Source organism: Elephantulus edwardii, unplaced genomic scaffold (genome assembly GCF_000299155.1).
Source record: "Elephantulus edwardii isolate Elephantulus edwardi_28Jun2011 unplaced genomic scaffold, EleEdw1.0 scaffold00177, whole genome shotgun sequence".
In the NCBI taxonomy this organism is placed as follows: domain Eukaryota; kingdom Metazoa; phylum Chordata; class Mammalia; order Macroscelidea; family Macroscelididae; genus Elephantulus; species Elephantulus edwardii.
This window is the reverse complement of record NW_006399927.1, coordinates 2,862,584-2,884,552: the sequence shown is the minus strand read 5'-3', so window position 1 is coordinate 2,884,552 and position 21,969 is coordinate 2,862,584. Positions and strand designations below refer to the sequence as shown.

Sequence of the window (21,969 nt, the reverse complement as noted above, 5' to 3'; positions counted from 1 at the left end):
AGCAGGGTTTAGAGCTGTTGTGCATAGGGTCGCTATGAGTCGGAAACGACTCGATGGCACATAACAACAACAACAAGAAGAATTTCTTTTAAAAATCTGCTCTGACATTATGCTAAGCGAACTAACTCAGTCCCGTAAGGACAAAAACTGTACAAGACCATTATTGTAGAAACAGAAAGGTAACTAGAAAAACATGTATGAGGATCCAAGCAGGGGATGGCAGGAGCAGCAGGGTGAGGATGGGCAGGGGGGTAATCACATAATTGCACAGTCTGATGGGTAGAGGAAGGGGTGGGTAAAGGAAATGGGAAAGATCTGGTATGAAAAACAATGTATACTAACTTTGTAAATAAACCAGTATAAAATAAAAATTTTATTTAAAAAAAATTGGCTCTGTGAAAAAGAACTATTACTAAAAACAAGAGACCACACTTGGACAAGATAGTGACAAATCATGTATCTTAATAAAGAGCTTGGATTCAGAACAGACACAGAACTCTGAAGGCTAATTTTAATAGGCAAATGTGATGACACATAATATACAAATATAAAACAAGCAGATGAAAGGTGCTCAGCACTATTGATCCCCAGGAAAACAGAAAGCAGAACCACAGTGTAACACCATTACAAGTCTATCACCCCCAAAAAAGGCAGCCAGTGCTGACAAGCCTGTTCTAACTCACGACAGCCCAAGGCACCGAGATGTCAGACCAGGCTGTAAGCCAAAGGTCAGTGGTGTGAAACTAGCTGTTCCACACAACAAAGATGTGGCAGACAGGCTGCAGCCCTGGGACATCAGAAGACAGAGTTCACCAGGGGAGAGTTCTAGTTGTTCTATACAGTTGCTGTGAGCCAGATATAAGGCTGCTCTGTGTGTTACACCACCTTGAAGGCAATGGATAAGGAAGGAGAACACAAGGCCTTCCTTCTGAAGTGTATCAGGAGGGTCAACCACTAACCTTATGGTCAGTAGCCAAATACTTAAAACATTTGCATCACTCAGTGTTCCTATTAGAATATTAAAAAATTGTTGTTGTCAGACTTCAAATAAAGTGTATCTAAAAGCAGTCCTACGAGTAACACATCTGAACCTTGCCCTAACCTGCACCATCATCGCAATTTGGTATGCTCACTGTTGCACTCACTTACCGTATGTTTCATTGAGGGTTTTCCTCTTTCTCTGACCTTCCACCTTTCCCAGCACAATGACTTTTTCTAAGGACTCGCCTCTTTCGATAATGTGCCCCAAAATAATAGATAAATACCTATTTAAAGAGAACACACTTCCTTCGTACTTCCATCTCTTTGGGAGATGGTGAACATGCTCCTTATGTCCACGGTGGGAATGGCTCTGTGGGCACACACATACGCAAGGCATCAAAGTACACACTTCACATAAAAGCGGTGCATCAAGTCACACCTATAGTCATGGAACTCATTGCAACTGCGGTGACCCTCAATCAGGTTTCTAAGGGGGCAAATCTCAACAGGAGACTTCCTCCTCTTTCTCCATGCAGGAGGCAGTGTGTTCCAACAGCCAACCTGTGGTGAGCAGCTTACAAGGCCCCTCATCCCTCAATAAAGTGATTAAAAAGTGACAAAGAAATGGACACAACACCAACTCCCTTACGTGAACTGTCTTGGAGATTCTGCTGCATCTATTTCCTGAGAAAAGAAACTGAGGCTCCCAGAGATCCAGCTACACAGCTGGAACCTTACAAAGCACAGTGCCAGCCTTCCTATCTCATGTTAAAGAAATGCTTCCAAAGCACTTACCGAGGTTTGCAGGTACTTAAACAGCTCCTGGACAAATACATTTACACTATTTGTTTGCTTAGCAAGTCCCTTTTCACAGATAACACATGGGCAAATGTCTGCGCCATCATTTCATGGTTATAACCAATTTTAAACTTAACAGGGTGCATGTGAAAGTAACTTAAAGAAACGACCTTGTCCTGATGTGCTTACACACCCCAGAGTTGTAAGACAGGCTCATCCCAGAGCGAATTCAAGATCAGCAAAACAGAGTGAAAGGGACACACTCCCACCCAGAGAGACCACACACACACACATATACTACACATATTTTGATCTACCCACCCGATAAATTTTCTTACATTTCAAAGCACATTAACTGGAAAAGTAATCCGTATTGTCATCCTCTCTCTTTACATGTAAGCACGATTTCCCCTCAGTTTACAGAGGGTTGCTAGGATGCCAGTGAGGTTTTTTGTGGGTTTTTTGTTTGGGTTTTTTTTGCCAGCAAGTTTTGTGGTTGTTCCAGACAACACTTCACAGCCCTCAGTGGCAATGCCTCATCCTCCATCTCCTGTGAGATGACTACAGGCCACTGACAGGGTGGGAGGTAGCAAGGACAGTAGCCTGCTCACTTGTCCTGTCCAACTAGACTTTCAGAGTTCCCTTTGAAAGAAAGGCTGTCTGCAAAGTCTATTATTGTACCCAGTTAGGAAATATGGACACACCCCCTGACTTTTATACTCTACTCATGGCCAAGTTCAAGCTAAGTCCCTGGCATCCTGGGATCCTGTTAACTATTTCTAGTCACAGACAGCTATGCAACAACAGTGAGGAGCTACAGAAAAATGCTGCTGATGGCACCGGCATGTTTGTTTTCGGTGCAAAAATTATTTCAGGTCCATCTTAATATTATTTCTTGAAATAAAGTCCTTCATTCATTGCTCCCCACTGCTCCACTGTCTCTTATATTATGATATCTTCTATACAGGAAGGTAAGACACAGAGAAAAAGAGGGTAGAGTGGGAAATGCCTTCAGGTCCTGGGAGATAGGAAAGTGGATGGGTGCCACCTACCAGACCCTAAGTGAAGGTGGCATGAACCATAACAGAGCAAAGCAGAGCTTGCTCCCCCCACATCCTCCTCATACCCCATCACACTCGCGTCTGCTACCGCGGCTTCTGTGCTCCTCTAGCTCACTCAGAGTCTGCTTGCCCTCGGTGGGCTCCACATCATCAACCACGGAATCCTTCTCCAGCAATTGACCCTTCAGGTGGCATGCCGAAAGCAAGCAAGTGGGGCAATGTTCTGTCGTTACTCGTGTTCTGTTCTAGTTTGGGAAAGCACCGTCATTTTTTTTTTTCACATGCAACACTGTACACAGAGGAACCAAGGCTCGCAGGAGTCCAGTAGTTTGCAAAAATATACAGGGCGAGTGTTATTTGTGTAAAATGTACAGATTGACAGGCCTTCTTCCTCATCCATGTTAGTCTGGAAACGTCACAGAAATCTATAGCCATGCTGGTGTCTGAACCAGCACTGGCATGGCTGCCAGCAACACAGGAACACACAAACAACGGCCACATGAAACCCTGGACATCAGGTGGTGGCCAGACCTTCCTGTCCTGCTTAAATCAGCTATTTCTTTTCTAATTTCAGACATTCTCCCAAAATATCAGCATTAGTGGCACAAAGTCTAGAACTACTATACATGGTCTTCTCACAACTAATTAATCCCTTAATTGGGTTTTCAAGCAGCCCCTCACTAATATTTTTTCCAGCATGCTATTGTGAGACCACCATGTGGCCAAAATATTTTAAGTACCTAGGAACACAGCCAGCCTCACCCTCCCCTCTGCCCTGTTTCCCTCCTGTCTCTTCTTCCCAGGGGCTTATTGTCCTTACACAGAAAAAAAGGTTCTGATTTCCTTATTCAGTGCTGACATATAGATAAGCTACTAAATCATTAAGTGCATGACTCAAAAGAAGAAAAGAGAACTTTGTTCTCAGAGAAGGAGCCAGTTTCACAAACCACACAGAGAACTCTGGAGAGACCCTGGCAACTCGGCCTCCAAGGCCGAAGGGTGGAGGAGGTCGGCTTGGGAAAGCAGGGACTCTCACAGCTCATGAAGGACTGAGGTCTCCACTCCCCTGTCAGTGAAACCATCCTTCCTGCTATGAAAGAGGATGTGAAACACCATCAGCTTCTGCCACAGCTGACCTTGAACTTACAGCCCAGAATATTAACACCTCATATAATTTCTCCATCCCCTCTCATTAAATGGCAGAATCCTGGTGAACCCATCAGGATGGCAACGGAGGAACGAATGCAGGGTACATGCAAGGTCCACGGGATCGCGTGCTCTAGTTCCAGCATCTGGGAGAAGCCAGCCCATGCAAACTGAGTATTTTCACAGTGTTTCAGAAGAGGCGGATGTGGAGGTCAGCTTCCCAGAGGGAAAATAAGCCTTTCTCCTCATGATTGTGGCTTGGGAAAGACTGAAATGGGGACTCATCACTGCCCAGTTCAAACTGTAGCGTGGCAAGAGAAAATTAACTTCTGTTTTTGCGGCGGGGTGTTTTTTGGGTTTTTTTTTCCCCCCCCTCCTAGATGAGTAGGTCTCAGCTTTGGCTCAGGTGAGATGTGGCTGCTAACTCATACATCCTGGCAGATCCAACAAAGCATGCCCAGGTTGGGAGTGGGACTCTGTTTTGCAGGTAAAACTCCACACAGGGAGAATTAAGGGACCCCCATAAAGCAGATGCCCTCTGCAACCTCCATGAAGACACAGCCTTCTGAGGCTTCCCAACAAGAAATGGAAAACTTCTTAGCCATAAAAGATAATGAATTTGCATGGGGTGGGCCACAGAGATACTGATCCACACAAGTAAGTGACCATTCATGGTGGTGGGCAAGAGAGACCAGGAACAGGGACAACTAGGAGAAACCACCCATTCCACTCTAACACGAGTGCCCACTCCTGCTGTTGTTAGCTGTTCTCCAGTCGTGATTCCATGTGTGGAAAACAAAGTCCAACTGTGACTCATCAGGGCTTTTTTCTACTAAAATATTTGTGGTAACAAATCACCAGGACTTTCTCTCACAAAGCTGCCTGGGTGGTTTGGACTGTCAACCTTTCAGTTAGTAGATTGTAAACCACTTGGGGTTACCCAAGCCCCTAAGTGCCCACTGCTGCCCACTGCTTCTCAGAAGGGATGTTGAAGAATTAACGTCTGAAGTCTCATCTCTCTCACGCGCATGCAGGCATGCCCCCATGCACACGCATTCTCTCTCACACACATACACGTACATGTATGCACTCTTTCAAGTTGATGCTGTACAACCACCTTCCTCTCCAAATACACACTTGGGGGAGAGTGCTCAGGGAGAGGTGGGGGTCAGAAGGCAGAACCATCCTCCCATCTTTACATCTTGATGTTACAAATGCCACACTTGGCCCAAATTAGAAGTCACTCAGAGGGGGAGTAACCAACAACTAAATAATATGCTAAGTGAAACATATAAGGGGTAAGTAGAACAAAAGGAAACAGGACATTGTACCCTGTGGCTGATCCACAGAAAATACTTCTGTGACAGGTGCCATCAAGCTGGCTCCAAGCTCAAGGACATGGGCCTTGCACGATCCTCACAACTGTCACGTGTGGGGCCACTATTGTAGCAACTGCGTCACTCCATCTCCTTTTGGGTCGACCTCTTTTTTATTGACTTGCTATAAATACTAATAATTCATAATTGCCAAATTTAGGACATCAACCTAAGATTGAATTTATTATCTTGTGTTACTCAGTTCAGTAACTCTAGACACACATGACTGAGTACATACAAAGAATGTGAATTGTCACTAAGGTCACATGTTAAAATGCTAATATTTTAAATTCATTTCACCTGTTTATGTCTCATTTCCTTCCCTCACGTGGCTAATACAACATTTAAAAATACCTTTATGGTTTGGGCTGGTGTAGTTCATAGGGACTCCAATGAGTCCTTCACTCCAAGGGCAGTTCAAATCCATCAGAAGCTCCATGAGAGAAAGACAGACAGTCTAATCCTGTGAAATTCACCAGAGGGTTAGCTATGAGGCAGCTACAACTTAAAAGCAATTAAAGGGGTTTTTTAATGCGGTTTGAATTATATTTCTACTGAATTAAGACTGAAAAATCCGAGTCTTGCCATTTAGCTATTCTAAGCCATGTATGCCTTAATCAGAAGTCAGGGAATGTGTATAAATAATTTTTTAAATTTACTTCTTTCTTGCTAATGAAGCTGGTCTCATCAACCAGAGAAAAAATATTTCTCTAAAAAGTTTACAAGCTTATCTGAAATTAAACATCTTTCTAAAGATATATTTGTACACTCTTTACTGTTTGTGGCTCGGAAACAGTCCAGAAAAGCAGATGATGTATTTAAAAGATCTATCTGCATCAGTGTAACTCAATTTAACCTGCACAATAAAGCCAGTTGTGTATCCACGCAGCCTTATCATGAAGGAGTCTTTACTGAGAACACATCTAATTTAACCCCACAGCAAACTCTTGTGGCAGAAGTTATGTTCTGCATGCAACTATCATCTTTGAAACAAACAAAAGGTTTCTTAAGAAAAAAGGACTGTTGGGAATGTCACTAAGTCAAAAGCACCTGGAGTTTCCTACAGAACCTCAACGGTTACAGGGCACAGACGTGTGTACAACCGTGGGCACACTATCTAATCTTCAAATAATTCATCCAGAGATAAAAATAATAGTAAAAGCACCAAGACAAGCAATCACAACATGCATATTTTGTATTATTATTTATAGCAAAGAAAATGGAAAACCTGAACGTCCATAAATTTAAACATTAAGGCTTCTCTATAAAATGGAATACATTTTCAAGGTGAAGATAGGTCCAATAAAGATGACTTCACATCACGAAGCACTCTGTTCTCAGGACATCTCAGACATTGAATGACTCCCTAGAAGGATCATACTGACTCTCTTTCATTGCAATCTTCTCACACAAAAGAATCAGCATTTTAAAAGTTGCACAATTTGCCCAATTCATGCAAGAAAGTAGCAGAAATTGGATTTGAAACCACACCATCTGACTCCGGAGTCCATTCTCCCAGCACTCCTCCCACCCCAGATAGCCATGAAATAAGAAGCACTGATTCCAAGACACTGCACATAGTTCTACCCCACAGATGTCACAGAGAGTGAATGCACTCTGAGTTTATTTCTGGAAAGGTGCTGTACCTTCAATCATGTAAAGATGATTACATGGCCAGCTCTTATGATCCAGTTACTGCTCCCCAAAAGTAGTATGCAGAGCACTGTCTTTGTGCTACGCAAATAGATTATGCTGTAGGGTTTTGACTTGGCTGATTTCTGGAAGATTGTCAGACCTTTCTTCCTACTCTGTCTCAGTATGGAAGCTCTTCTGAACTCTGTTCAGCATCAGATCTATCTTTCTCTCTTTCTCTTCTACAGAGTCAGAACCAATGCACGGCTGATTCTACAACTGACATTTCAGATTATAAATCTCATGAGAGGAGACTGTCCATCTTTCTCCCTCAGAGCAGAGAGTAGACTCAAACCACTCGCCTCTGATTTGGCAGGTAATTCCTTACAAGTCTCCACTGACAGAGGAGTGGCAGGTGCTCATGAGAAGTCTTGGCCAGGAGTCAAACCAATGTCTCCCACATGCAAGGTAAGAATTCTACCACTAAACCAATGTTGATCCCTTTGTGGTTTTATACAATTAATATTTTTAAATTGTCACTGCAGCATAACTTAGTAAAAATTGATTGACAGAGGATAAATGCTGAAAAGACAGGCACATGAGCTCTATACCCTGGAGCTTCTAATCCAACGCCTCAAGCACTGGGGTCAACACTTGTATAGTCTAACACAGTCTGATGCATATTACTACATAGTGTTATTGTTGTTGCTGTTTTTGTGTACCTATGAGTCAGGACCAATTCATAGCTGACCCTCCAGCAGGTTTCAGAAGTGGTAAATACCAGGGAAGTTGACTGCCTGTCTTTTTCCAACAAAGCAGCTGACAGATTCAAACCTCATGCCTTCAGATTGACAGGGCAACTCTTTACCATTTGGCCATCAGAGCTCCAAATACTACATGAGCTTGTAGAATATTAGAAGACAGTTCTCCCCAGGATTCTTGTCATTTCTCAAGTCTTATGAGCAAAGGCATCAACTATTATTTTGCTTCAGACTATCATTCTGGGGATATATGGACAAGAATAACCTTGGAAGATAGAGATGGTATTGCATTCATAGCAGAAAGTAAGTTTGCTCGCAGCCCATTATAAAGATTCTAGTTTCCATCCCAGACAAGGGTCTCAACAAAAGTTTTCAGAATCATATAGGATGTCCATACAGACCATGGTCTTTGCAATCAGTTGTTATGCTAGAGAGTTGGACAATGACTAGGGAGGATAGAAAGAGAATTGATGCCTTTGACCTGTGGTGCTGGAGAAGAGTATTGAGGGTACCATGGACTGCTAGAAAAACAAACAGGTTCGTCCTGGAGAGGGTTAAACCGGGCTGCTCCTTGGAGGCAAGGATTCTGAGGCTTCATCTGACATACCTTGGACATGTTGTAAGGAGGGACCAGTCCTTGGAGAGGGACATCATGCTTGGGAGGGTGGAGGGACACCGCAGGAGGGGAAGGCCTTCTATGAGGTGGATTGATTCAGTGACTGGGGTAATCGGGGTGGTTGTGTCGGAGGCAGTGAGACTAGCACAGAACAGAGTAGGGTTTAGGGCTGTTGTACATAGGGTTGCTATGAGTCGCAGGCACATAACAACAACAACAGGGTCTCCACAAGAAAAAGACTGATAACAAAACTACAAAATGGGCAAAAGACATACAGACTTTTCACAGAGGAAGGCACTCTGATGGCCAACACATGACACATGAAGAAATGCTCAAAATCAATGGCAATAAGAGAGATGCAAATCAAAATCACAATGAGATACTATGTGATCACCCCAGCAGCAGTCACAAAGTTTAACAGAATAGCAGGCAATAAATGTTGGAGGATATGGAGAGATAGGAACTTTTATACACTGTTGGTGGGGTTGTAAAATGGCACAAACATCTGGAAGGCAGGTTGGAGTTTCCTCAAAACACTGAACATAGAAATTCCATATGACTCACCTACCCATTGCTAGGAGAAAACCCTGAGAAACTTAGAACTGAGACATAAACAGAGATTTGTATTCACCATTGCAAGAACAGCCCAAATGTCCAACTACACAATCAGATAGAGAAATTATGGTACATTTACCTAGTGATATACTACGTAGCACTCAGGAGCAATGATTTCGAAAATTACTTCATAACTTGGGAAAGACTGGAGAACATTATGCTGAGTGAACTAACTCGGTCTTATAAGGACAAATCCCGTAAGATTATTATTGTAGCAAAGAAAGATAACTAGTAAAATGTGTATGAGGATCCAAGGTGGGGGGGAAGCAGAAGGATGAGGATGAGTGGGGGGAAATCATAAAGTTGCACAATTTAGTGGCTGGAGGTGGTAAAGGAAATAGAAAAGATCCTGCAGGGATCTGGAAAGACAGGGTAATGGCAGGGATAGTTCAATGGTGATTAATTTTATAAAACATAATGAATGGGAGTGATTAGATGAAACAAAATATGGATGAAGAATAATGTGGAACTTTATAAGCAAACCAATATGAAACTTTAAAAAAGAAAAAAGATTCTGGTTTCCAAAGCTTGTGATTTCTCCACTGTCGACACCAACCCACAGCATCCACTTGGGTCATTTCACATCACCCCAGTGGATCTTCAGAGGGGAAAATATAACTAAGGCAAGCATTTAGATCATGTAGGAACACACTGCATGTGGTCCAGGCATTGGTGTCTTCTGCCTGCTGCGATGGGCTGACTTAGTGACTGGCCAGCAGGGTGGAGTCTCAGAACTTTCACAGTTCTTGACAGAAGCCCACATCAGGGCAGCGAGGTGTCACGTGTGCAGTGGTCTGGTATCAGACCAGCATATAGGGGCCCCTCCCACAACTCTAAGAGAAGAACCTTCTTCCCTTCTTTTAAGGCTGAGGTGAAACCTGAATTTTCATGAAAAGAATTCTCTTGGTTCAATTAGGGTGTTTTTTTTTTTTTTTTTAAATTAAGCACTCCTTTCCCCCTGTAAACTTTCAAACTTTTTTTTTTTATCTTTTAATTTATTTATTTTTCATTTCAATGAACATCTACAGAGATTTTTGAATTCCAGTCATTCATTGTTGCACTCTTCTCCCTGCCCACCCCACCTCACCCTTCCCCCTCACCTCACCCCTTCCCCCACACCCCCACCCCCGTTTGCTCCTCTCCTTGAAAAGCAAAAGAAAAACTCCCTCATTGGTACACAATCAATCCCCCCCACACCTCCCCAAACCCCACCCCCAACCCCAAATATAATCCACTCTGCAACTCTCATTGCGTACTCCTACGATAAACATAATGTCCTAAAATGTAATACTTTTAAACTATTCTCTCCCCCATAGACTTCAATGCCGTAAACATATTTCATCCAGTTTTTCTCAGAAAATTTCAAACTTTTAAAATGCTGATCACATTTCCCTCCCACCCCAGTTGTCAACCAGCCCTCGAATATGAAGGTTTCCAAATTCTTCATCCTTCTAGACACCTCTGAACAGAAAATAGTTACCATTTACTACGTTTTATTTTCACTGTCCTCCATGTTACTCAGTCAAGCCATTTACTCCTTCAGACAGGCATGCAGGTCATCTCATCTGTACAAAGCACGAAGAGGGTGCAGAGGGGTAGGGCCAGGAATAGGTCACACAGTCAAGTGGGGGCAAACTCAGATTACACTTGACTCCAGCTCCCAAAGCCAATAACACTGCTGCTTCACTTCCAAGGCCTTTCTGAAGATCCTCCTCCGCATTCCCGGGCAGAGACAGTAATAGTACTCCACCATCACAGCACTCTGACCCAGAAGGGTCACAGTTAAAGCTCTCAGCTGGAGAATGGGAACGATAATAATATTTTGGTATATCAGTAAAAGCCGTCTCCCCCTGTCTCAGCTCCATAAGAAAAGCATCTAGAACTGTCTTTAAGCACTCACGTCTAAGGTCTGTGAAGGCTCCAAACATTCTGAAGGTAAATCTTAAGTTCGCTGAGTGCTATTCGTCCAGCCTCCTGCTGCCCTGGGGGACACATGCGGAGTCAGTCCTTCAGAGTGCTTAGTTCTGCTGACCCCACGCCTCTCCCACCTCTCCCACCTCTCCCGCCTCTCCATGCCACTGACATCTGGCCACTCCACGACGTTTGCTGCCCTCTTGTGGGAGAAACAATGCTGCTCACAGACAAAAGGGAAAGATCCCCAACAAAGTGCTAGCTTGAGGCTGCAAACATCCCCAGCTTGGTCTCATCTAATAGAATTTAAAACCCAACAAAGGAGGCACTTGTGTCTGACTGAAAAAATAAATAAATAAAATCAATCCGTTTGTAAGGAGCTGCACTGCTAACTCTGGTGGTTCGAATCCACCAGTGGCTCTGTGGGAAAAGGTATGTAATCTCCTTCAAGGTGATTCACAGCCTCTGAAAACCCTCTGGAGGGTCAGCAATGTGTCCAATAAACACTGTGTTGTATTTCTTTAAAAATACTACCTCTCAAATCTGATTTTTGTCACAGTGACTCTGTGTCATTTAACTCGGAGAAAGATTTCCAGAGCCCATCCTGGCATAACCACGGCCATCAGCAGTGCATGGAGACCAAGAGGGTAAGAGGAGGTAATGTCACCTCCATGCTCACCAGCATGACTGTGCCCACTGCACCACTGAGGGACTGTCTTCCACCTACGAGCACGCCACCTCCACACTGGCCAGCATGACTGTGCCCACTGCACCAGCGAGGGGCTGCCTCCCACGGAGGCCCATGGCCAGCATAACTGTGCCCACTTCAACAGCCAAGGGCTATCTCCCACCTAAGAGCACGGCCCCAGGAAACACTCTCCTTTACAGAGAGTCTTCTCAAATCAATTAGCAAAGGACCAGTGAAGACAAAAGAAAAAAGGGATCACGGATAAAATAGTTTCAAGAAAAACAAGTACAAATATTCCATGAGCACAATAAGGGTCATTATGCAAAAAGGGAAGCACTTTTATGTATGACAACAATCTGGAACAAGGGCTACACTGCAAGGTGTGTTGGGGCAGGGTTGGTTGGTTTTTTTTTCTTTTATTGTCATTTTAATGGAAGTTTGCTTGCTATGTGTCAGAGAGCTGTACAATGACTAGGGATAACAAAAAGAGAACTGATGTGTTTGGGCTGTGGTGCTGGAGAAGAGTTTAATATACCAAAGACTGTTAGGAGAACATACAGGTTTGTTTTAGAGAGGGTGAAACCCGGCTGCTCCTTGCAGGCAAGCATTTTGAAGCTTCACCTGACATATTTTGGGCATGTTTCAAGGAGGGACTAGTCCTTGGAGAGGGACATCATGTTTGGAAGGGTGGAGGGACAGAGCAAGAGAGGAAGACCATTGATTAGATGGATCATTCAGTGATTGGAGTAATGGGAGTAGATGTGTCAGAGACAGAGAGGTTGGCATAGGATGGAGCAGGGTTTAGGGTACTTGTACATAGGACCACGATGAGTTGCAAGCAACTCGATGGCAAATAACAACAGAAAAGTTAGATTTTCATTCATTGTTACACATTTTCCTTCCCTCCTCCCCCTCCTTGTCCCCTTCCCATAGTTCACTTATTTAATTTCCATTCATTCATTGTTGCACATAGTCCTCCATGCCACTCTCCCCTCTTCCCCACACCCCAATTAGCTTTTCTCTTTGGAAAAATAATTCTTTCCTTGTTATACAGTCTCATTCCTTCAGTCCTCTCTACTATGCAGCTCTTATTCTGGACCCATTGTCATGCCAATAATGCCTAATCATATATTCCTTTTATACCATTCTCTCCTCTGTCTGAATGCTGTGGAGTCATTCTACTGTGTCCTGTAGGGTTACTAAGGGTCTGGGTGGGAATATTCCAGGCAGGAGCCCAGGTGGTGTGCAATCAGCCACTTACCTAGGTTAGACACTCAAACCCACCCAGAAGGAGCAGCCTGAAAAATGGCTTCCATAAAGAGGAAGGCTAAACAGTTATCACTACAGTATTGGCAAGTATTTTCAAACTGGAATTAGAAGTTGCCATCAACTTGTGCTCAGCCCATGACAACACTACACGTGCCAATGTAGAACTGTGTGGAAACTGACTGCCAGGCCTTTACTCCGAGGCAGCTCTTTCCATCAGCAGCCACACAGAAACTATCATTTGACAGCACGTAGATCTGATAATAGAATGAGAAAATGGGGATTTCTATATTATTGTTAGCGCAGATACAAGTAAGTGTAGAGTTTTTGAAGTATCACTTTCAAAATGATACAAGCACAGGGCTTTCGGATACTAACCCACTAAATTGCACGTTCTCCTCCAGCTCCTGGGCCCAACACTGGAGAAAGTTTCCCAGTATGCCTTGCAGTGCTCTTTGGAGGCAAGAATGATAAGGCTTCACCTCACATACTTCAGACATGTTGCAAGGAGGAGTTATTCCTTAGAGAAGGCCATGATATTGGGAAGAGTAGAGGGTCGGCAAAGGAGAGAAAGACCCACAGTCAGGTAAACTGACATGGAGACTGCTGCAATGGGCTCTTGTGTGTCAGGAAGTGTAAGGATGGTGCAGGACAGGACTGAATTAAAATCTTTTGTTCATAGGGTCGCTATTAGTCATACTCGACTCGGCAGTACCTAACAACAACAGCAATTTTCAGGCATGAAATCCAAGCAGTGCTGCAGTTAAATGACTGGCTGCTAATGCAAAGGGCACCAGCTCAAATCTACCAGTGACTTCAAAGGAGAAAGCTACGGCAGGCTGCCCTCCAGGTCACAGCCTCAGAAACCCTACGAGACAGTCCTACTGGGTCCTACAGGGTCAGAGTCAGAACAGACTCGATGGCAACAGGTCCGCTGCAGGCTGAAGCCTCAGTGGTACAGCTAACCTAAGAGCTGGTGGTTCAGGCCCACCCAGAAGCTGTGCAAAAGGCAGGCCTGAAGGACTGCTTGCACAAGGACAGCTGTTGTTAGGTGCTATCTAGTCAAGTACAAGTAACAACCCTGTGAACAACAGATCTGACCCCTGCCGTGTCCTGTGCCACCCTCATCATCCCTGACACACGTGAGTCCACTGCCGCAGTCACTGTATCCATTCATCTCATTGAGGGTTGTCTTCATCCCATTCCCAACAACATGCCGAAAGCATGTGAGACAAAGCTTCCCCATCCTCTCCTCTGACTGCTCTTTCTCCACGACCTATCCATTTGTTCTTTTGGCAGTCCATGGGATATTGTGTACTCTTCCCCAACACAATTCAAAGGCACCAATTCTTTTTCTGTCATCCTTATTCTTTGTCCAGTTCTCAGATGCCTAAGTGACTGAAAAGCTCATGGACGGCCTTAACGAGGCACACCTCAGCACTTAAACGGACATCGTTGTTCCTCAGTACTTTGCAGAACTCTTTAACAGTAGACTTATTCAATGCAGTATGTTTTGATTTTTTGACTGCTGGCATCCAGGATGCAGACTGTGAATCTAAGTAAGATGAAGTCATTGACAATTTGAATCTTCTCTCCAACTCTCATGATGCTGCCCAATAGCCTGTTGGTGAGAATTTTGTCTTCTTGATGTTGAGATGTAATCCATATTGAAGGCTGTAGTCTGTGGCATGGGGATCAGAGGAAGATTCATCAACAACCTGATTAATTCAGGTGATACAAGCTTACTGCTGAAAGCAAGGAGGATCTGAAGGCTTTGCTGCAGATTATCAAAGGCTGCAACCATAAAGATTAAGGCCTATATAGCCCTACTGTGGAATGACATCCACTTCCTAAACAACATGCCTCGGGAAACTATATGAACTTTGATAAATGTCAATAGTTACAGAAAGGCTTCAGGGCTTTTGTTCATAGGGTCCCTATGAGACGAGCTCGACTCTAAGGCAATCAACAACAACATACAGCCCTACAGAGCAGTTCTCTTCTGTAACACATGGTGTTACAGTGAGGGGGAGATGGACTTGAGTGCATCTAGAAATAGCAGTGTTCCAGGAGAGTCCAGGGTGGCACAAGCGGCCAAGTCCTCCCCCGCTGGCCAAGGGGCATCTCAGGAGCAGGCCTGGAATCAGCTCCTATCAGGTTACTACACCGTGGAGAACATGAGGGCGCAGGCTCTCCTCAGACACAGCAGCACCATTTCAGTCAGAATCACGTTCAGGGCGACCAAGAACACATTGCAGATATCAGGGGACCCAGAGTAAGAGGTCTGTGTGGGGCCAACTCTCACCATGGATTCAGGAGCCTCATCTGAACTGGTCTGCTGGACTACAAAGGCCAAGGGGTCGGGGCAGAGGCCTCTGCAGTTAGACAGGGGATTTTTGTGAAAAGAAGGTCTGGGAGCACCATGGTTAAACCCTCAGTTAAGGTTAAACCCTTTCTAATCGAAAAGTTGGTCGTTCAAGCCCACTAGTCATTCCGTGGGAGAAAAGACTTGACCATCTGCTCTGATAGTGCACAGCAGGAGAACCCCAGTGGAGAATTCCACTATGACCCACAGGGTCACCAGGACACAGAATCAACTCAATAGCACACGGTACTTCTGAAGACCCTTCTCCAGGTGCCTTACAGCCTGGATTAGAGAACAGCGTCCTCTTCAGGCAGGAGTCAGTACTGAGACATATGGTGTGTGTATGCATGGGGGGGGTATTGTCAGAACCAACTCACAGTTGACCCTCCAGCGGGCTTTCAGAGGCCGTAAACAGAGATTGCTCATCTGTCTCCTGCAGAGCAGCTGGTGCATTATAACCTGGTGCCTTTGGATTGGCTGCACAAACCCTTATCACTAAGAGGTGTCAAGATAAGGAATGACAAAGAATAAAATCCCAAAAATGAAAGCAGAAGAGATATCCCACAGAAAAAAAGGAGCCAGACCAAATGACAGTGCGAACACTAAAGTTTAAGCATCTAGAAACTCTAAGCCAGACATGTCATTGCATTAAGATGATTTACCCGGAGCGCTCCTCATCCACAGTGCTGTGGATTCTTTGCTCACATAGAAGCTACAGTCTTCATTGCTTGTGTGTACAATTCCAATCCTAACTAGTACTCTCCCACCAGTTACATAATCCCCAGACTCGAAGGATTACACTGTAAAATAAGGACTGCCATACATATAAAACTGGAAGGCAGCTTGGTGACATCCTAGGTCGCCTTTATGTTTTAATCACTTTTCAACACAGACCTTCCAGCCGAGTCCTCTGGAATCTAGAAATCTGCTGCTGATAACCTGCTGCTCAGAAATGCTCTGCCTGTTTACAAGCCTCAATTATACTTTCCACCCAAGGAAAGAGATGTGCATTAAACAGATAAGACTCATGACTTCAAACACTCTTGGCAAAGAAACGTATCAAAAGATACACAGAGCAACAACCAGCTAGCTGCGGCCACCCCACAACAGCCAAACAGAAATGATTTCATGCCGATTCATTAAAACTTCAATCACTGTTTTACTTGTCTTCATCAAAATATCACATGGGGGGAAACTGTGTTGGTAGGTATTTTAGAATTTGTCTTGCGACTATAATTATGTCTAACCTTAAAATATCAGCATAATGGAGTGGAAAGTATGACATACTGTATGTGTGAGGGTAACTCGGACTCAAACTTATGGCTGTGGAGTAAGAGGCGACTCACAGCTCATTTTTCAGTAGATTCCCAGAAGCTGTGAGGAGAAAACTTCCCTTCATTCTCCTTCAGAGCTGGTGGATTCAAACCAATTGCCTTTGGGTTGGCAGCACAAAGCTTTACCCACTAGACCACCAGAGCTCACTATCTTAGGGTAAGGATTGTCAGTAAACTTTTCCATATGTAAGGACCTTTGCAAGGTGAATTTATGGTCTCAAAACACAGTTTAGTACTCAAGTTTCACTGTTTTACCAAGACGTTAAAGCATTCTGGCACCGCCACACCTCAAACCATGGCCGCAGAGATGGCAAACGACTTGTCTGGCAGCAGGTCTATAGACATGCATGAACCACCCAGGAAACACAATTCACCGGAGACTTTCCAGCTGCATGTCACAAACAAGCACACACACACACACACACACACACACACACACACACACACACGGACTCTGGGCTCAAAATTTAAATCTTTCTTTAGAAAAGGGCAAATTATCAGAATTTCCTCTAACACTCTAGACATATTCCAATTTAGAACTCTCAAAAAATTACCACTGATTCTCTTATTTCTTTCTTCCATACTTTTTTCCATGCTTTCTTTCCATTTTTCAAAAAAACTGTTCATTTACCCATCCCTCCATTCACTCATCAAATTGTGTGACCAATGATTAAAAGCCACTCCATCCCCTTGGATCCTTGTACTTATTCTACAATAATGGTCTTATATGTTTTTTGTTTTTATGAGACTGAGTTAGTTCCCTTCCAGTGTAAAAAACAATGTATACAAACTTTATGAATTTTGGATGTAAACCAGTAAGCCCAAAGCCATAATATTTATAAGAGACGAACTGGGATCAAGCTTAGAAGAGCTAGTCCAGGTATAAAGAGACTACCAAATACAACCAGAAATACACAATCTAAAGAGGATAAAATTGATGCATGGGACTTTCTAAAGATCAAATCTTTGTGCACATCAAAAACTTTTTTCCCCAAAGAAGAAGATTACCTATGCATTAGATAGGCCAAAGAAGATGATTACCTATGCATTGGACAGGCCAAAGAAGAAGATTACCTATGCATTGGACAGGCCAAAGAAGATGATTACCTATGCAATGGATTGCTGAAAGTCACTGTGCGTCTGATGACCTTAACAGTGGCAACATGCACAAGAGGACCGACATTCTAAATGCACCACATATTTTGTTCTGCTGAATGCTTCTGCCAAAAGATGGTTAGACCTGGGAGGAGTCTGTTCACAATTCTCAGGTTCCCTTTATCATTTATAAAGGGGGAGGGCAGTGACACCTACTTCAAAATATAGTATGACCACTTATGGGGGGGGTAAAAGTGGCAGTGCTGGAATTGGAAACACTATCCCTGACCACAGAGTCCTCAGTCAGGTGAGGGGACCAGACTGGGATAGGGGCAATTGGAGGGGGAGTATACTAGCCAGCTCCCGGGGGGTGTTGCCCTGCTCGGAATGGGCTGCCCTCGGCCCCCGGCTCGGGCCGAGCCATCGCGGCCCTCTGCCCAGGGCGAGCCGTCGTGTCCCCCTGCCCAGGGCAAGCTGCCCTCGGACCTCTGCCCGAGGAGGGCTTCCCTCGGCCCCTGGCTCGGGGTGAGCCGTCGTGGCCCTCTGCCTGGGGCGGGCTGCCCTTGGCCCCCGGCTCGGGGCGAGCCGTCGCAGCCCTCTGCCCAGGGCAAGCTGCCCTCGGCTCGGGGTGAGCTGTCGCAGCCCTCAGGGTGAGCTCTTCAGTCCCCAGTTTGTGCCATTGTCCCCAGATTGACTCCTGGGTGGTGAAGGAGAAAAAAAAAAAGAATGCCTAGGGTATCCAATGCTACCTAGGCCACTTTCTGCCACCCTCCCCCCAAGTAAACCTGAAAGCAACACCCTCAAAGCCCTTCTATTTGTAACTCACAAGTTTGTTCTCTCTAGGTTTGCTCCCTTTCCTATAGGTAACCTTAACTCTGAGTTTTACTCCAGAATTGACCCTGAACCCAGTGCCAGTGACATAAAGGAAATACAACTGACAGCTAAGGAAGCAAAGGAGGATGGAGCCTCTGGGTTCAACCAGCCATCCCCACTGGGCCCACCTGGGAAAACACTTTGCAGTCCAGAGGGGAGCAAATGACAGGAAAATATCTTTTAACAGAGCAAGAAGGCAAGCAGCTTTAACCCAAGACCACCAGTAAGGTGATAAAGCGTCCTCCCTTCCCCCCTTTACATCTACGCCCCTGTTCAGCATGAAGAAGCCAGAGAGTCTGCATCCAATTCCCAAATCAATAAGACAGTTGGTTTAATTACCATTGGAAAATGCTTGTCATTCCTCCTATAGAGGATCTGGTCCCCTCTGGACCCTCATCATTTCCTTCACCTGCTCCCCCCACCAACCAAACTGTGCAGCTCTGCAACTGCATCCTGACCCATCCTCACCCTTCTGCCCCCAACCCTCACCTCCTTGTACCCCCAATATGTTTTTCCCAATTAAAAAAAAAACCTTTTTTCCAATAGGGTGAAAAGAAAACCTACAGACTGGGAACAAACATTTCATAATACCATCTCAGACAAGAGTCTTATAGGAAAAGTTTAAAGAATACTCCTGGGCCTCCACAAGAAAAAGACTGATAACCCAATTACAAAATGGACAAAAGACATAGAATTTTCACAGAGGACGATATTTTAATGGTGAACAGACACATGAAGAAATGCTCCAAGTCACTAGCAATAAGAGAGATGCAAATCAAAATCACAATGAGGTATCATCTCACTCCAGTAAGAGTGGCAAAGTTTGACAGGGCAGTAATAGATGTTGGATAGGATGTGGCGAGAAAGGAACTCTTATACTTTGTTGGTGGGATTGTAAAATGGTGCAACCTTTCTGGAAGGCAGTTTAGAGCTTCCTCAAAAAGCTAAACAAAGAAAGTTCCTATGACCCAGCTATTCCACTCCTTGAAATATACCCTGAGAATATGAGGACTGAGGCACAAACTGAGATTTGTACACCCATGTTCAGAGTAGCATTATTAACGATCGCAAGAACATGCAAACAGCCCAAATATCCAACCACAAAAGGATGGATTGAGACATTATGGTACATTCACACAATGGAATACTATGTAGCATGCAGGAGCAGTAACTCTGTCAATTATTATCTAACTTGGGAGGTACTGGAGAGCACTATGCTGAGTGATCTATGTCAGTCGCATAAGGATAAATATTGTATAAGACCATTATTATAGAATTAGTATAAGGATCCAGAAGGGGTGGGAGAGGCTGGAAACAGAGGGATGTGGATGTGCTGGAGAAGAGGGGATTAATCATTGGGTTGTACAATTTGATGGGGGGGAGGGGTGAAGGAAATTGAAAGAAGTTATTTGAATTTATATTAGAATTTTGTAAATAAACTGGTGAAAAATATACATTAATTTTTTTTCTTTTTTAATTGTTCATTCTGTCTTTTCATCTTTTAAAAAACATTCAGCATTATTTAATAATTTTTTTTCTTTTAAACTAGTTTACTTACAAAGTTTGTATACATTGTTTTTCACTCCAGATCTTTCCCATTTCCTTTACCTACCCCTCCCTCCACCCATCAAATTGTGTAACCCTATGATTAAACCTCCTCACCCCTCTGCTCCCTCACTCCCCACCATGGATCCTCATATACATTCTACAATAATGGTCTTATACAGTATTTGTCCTAATGTGACTGAGTTCACGTAGCATAATGCTCTCCAGACTCTCCCAAGTTAGGTAGTGATTTTCAAAATCATTGTTCCTGTGTGCTGTGTAGTATTTCATTGTGTGAATGTACTATAATTTCTCAATTTGATGGGAGTTAGACATCGAGGCAGTTTCCATTTTCTCGTGATGGTAAATAACACCACTATAAACACTGGTGTACAAATCTCTGTTTGTGCCTCAGTTCTAATTTTCTTGGAGTGTATTCCAAGTAGTGGAATAGCTGGGTCATACAGAATTTCTATGTTCATCTTTCTAAGGAAACAGCAATATTCAACAAGGAGTTACAATTAGGATATGGGGGAAAAAAGACATGGAAAGACTTTTCCTAGAGAAAGATATTTGAATGGCCAACAGACAAATGAAGAAGTGTTCAAAATCACTGGCAATAAGAGAGATGTACATCAAAACCACAATGAGATACCAAGATACTATCTCACCCGTAGCAGTGGCAAAGTTTAACAGGAGAGCAAGTAATAAATGTTGGAGAGAATGTGGAGAGATAGGAAATCTTATACACTGTTGGTGGCCTTGTAAAATAGTATGATGACTCTGGAAGGCAGCATTTTCTTCACAGATTTCAAGGTTTCTTAAATTACAGTATCTGAAAATTTCCTTCCCCGTAAGTTCAACTCCAACTCATAGCTGACCCTGCAGTGGGTTTTCAGAAGCTGTAAATTGCACAGGAGAAGCTTTTCCATCTTTTTCCTGAGGTGCTGGTGGTAGATTTGAACCTGCTGCCTTTGGGTTAGCAGTGCAATTTCCTATGGGTTAGGCTACCATTATGTTCTACTGTCAAAGGCAGATATATAAAATAAATGTTGTTAGAAGCCATCAAGCTGACTACGACTCCTAGTGACCCTGTGAACAACAGGTCTCAACCCTGCCATATCTTGCACCATCCTCACAATTTCTGACACATTAGAGGCCACTGTGGCAGTCACAGTGTCGATCCATCTTGTGAAGGTTCCTCTCTTTCTCTGACCTTTAAATACAGACAGACAGACATAAAGACAGACAGACAAATAGACACACACACGTAAAGTATTGCTGGCTTTCAGGGATTCTTTGAGAAAAAGCATTATGAAAATGGGAGGAAAGCCACAAAAAAGAAAAATAAACAAACCCTGGAGAAAGCTTAGAACCTAGAGGCATCATGACAAGGTGGTCAGGGCAATCCTCTGAGCACTAATGCTCTACACATCTGCGGTCCTTCCCAGAGGCGTCTGGTTATTTACACACCATCAAAAGCTCTTGTAAATTACCTGTGTCTAAAATGTGAATGCTGACATTTGAAAGGGCTTTATTAACAGATCTCAGCCACACTTAACGAGCTTAAAGGGCTTACCTGCGTGTCCCCGGAGGTGCTGGCTGGAGGCAGACAGCAGCTTGCAGCACACCATCAGCACATAGGCCAGAAACAGCCAGTGAGAGAGCAGCACAGACCTAGGCCAGACTCTCATCCTGTGGAAAGAGGACAGGTCAGTGAGGGCACGGACAGGCCCAGTAAACGCAAAGGGGCAGGGGAGAGGTGAAGTGTTGGGTTTCTTCTCCCCCTACAAAACTGACAGCCAATCTAACCTTATTTTTGCTGTGCAATAGCTCAATTTTCAATAAACACCTTTTATAATTAAGAGTTTCCCAAGTTAACACCTTGCCTCTGTGAAAACTCTAA

General features: G+C 44.0%; 1 protein-coding gene across 1 annotated transcript in view; it reads right to left on the bottom strand.

Moving 5' to 3' along the window:
• FAM19A4 (family with sequence similarity 19 (chemokine (C-C motif)-like), member A4) overlaps positions 1-21,757 on the bottom strand; it is a 268,762-nt gene extending 247,005 nt beyond the window's left edge. The window contains exon 1 of the mRNA XM_006895955.1: positions 21,643-21,757. Coding sequence (XP_006896017.1) covers positions 21,643-21,757 — 115 coding nt within the window. The remainder of the gene's footprint in view (positions 1-21,642) is intronic.
• Between the last annotated feature and the right edge of the window lie 212 nt (positions 21,758-21,969).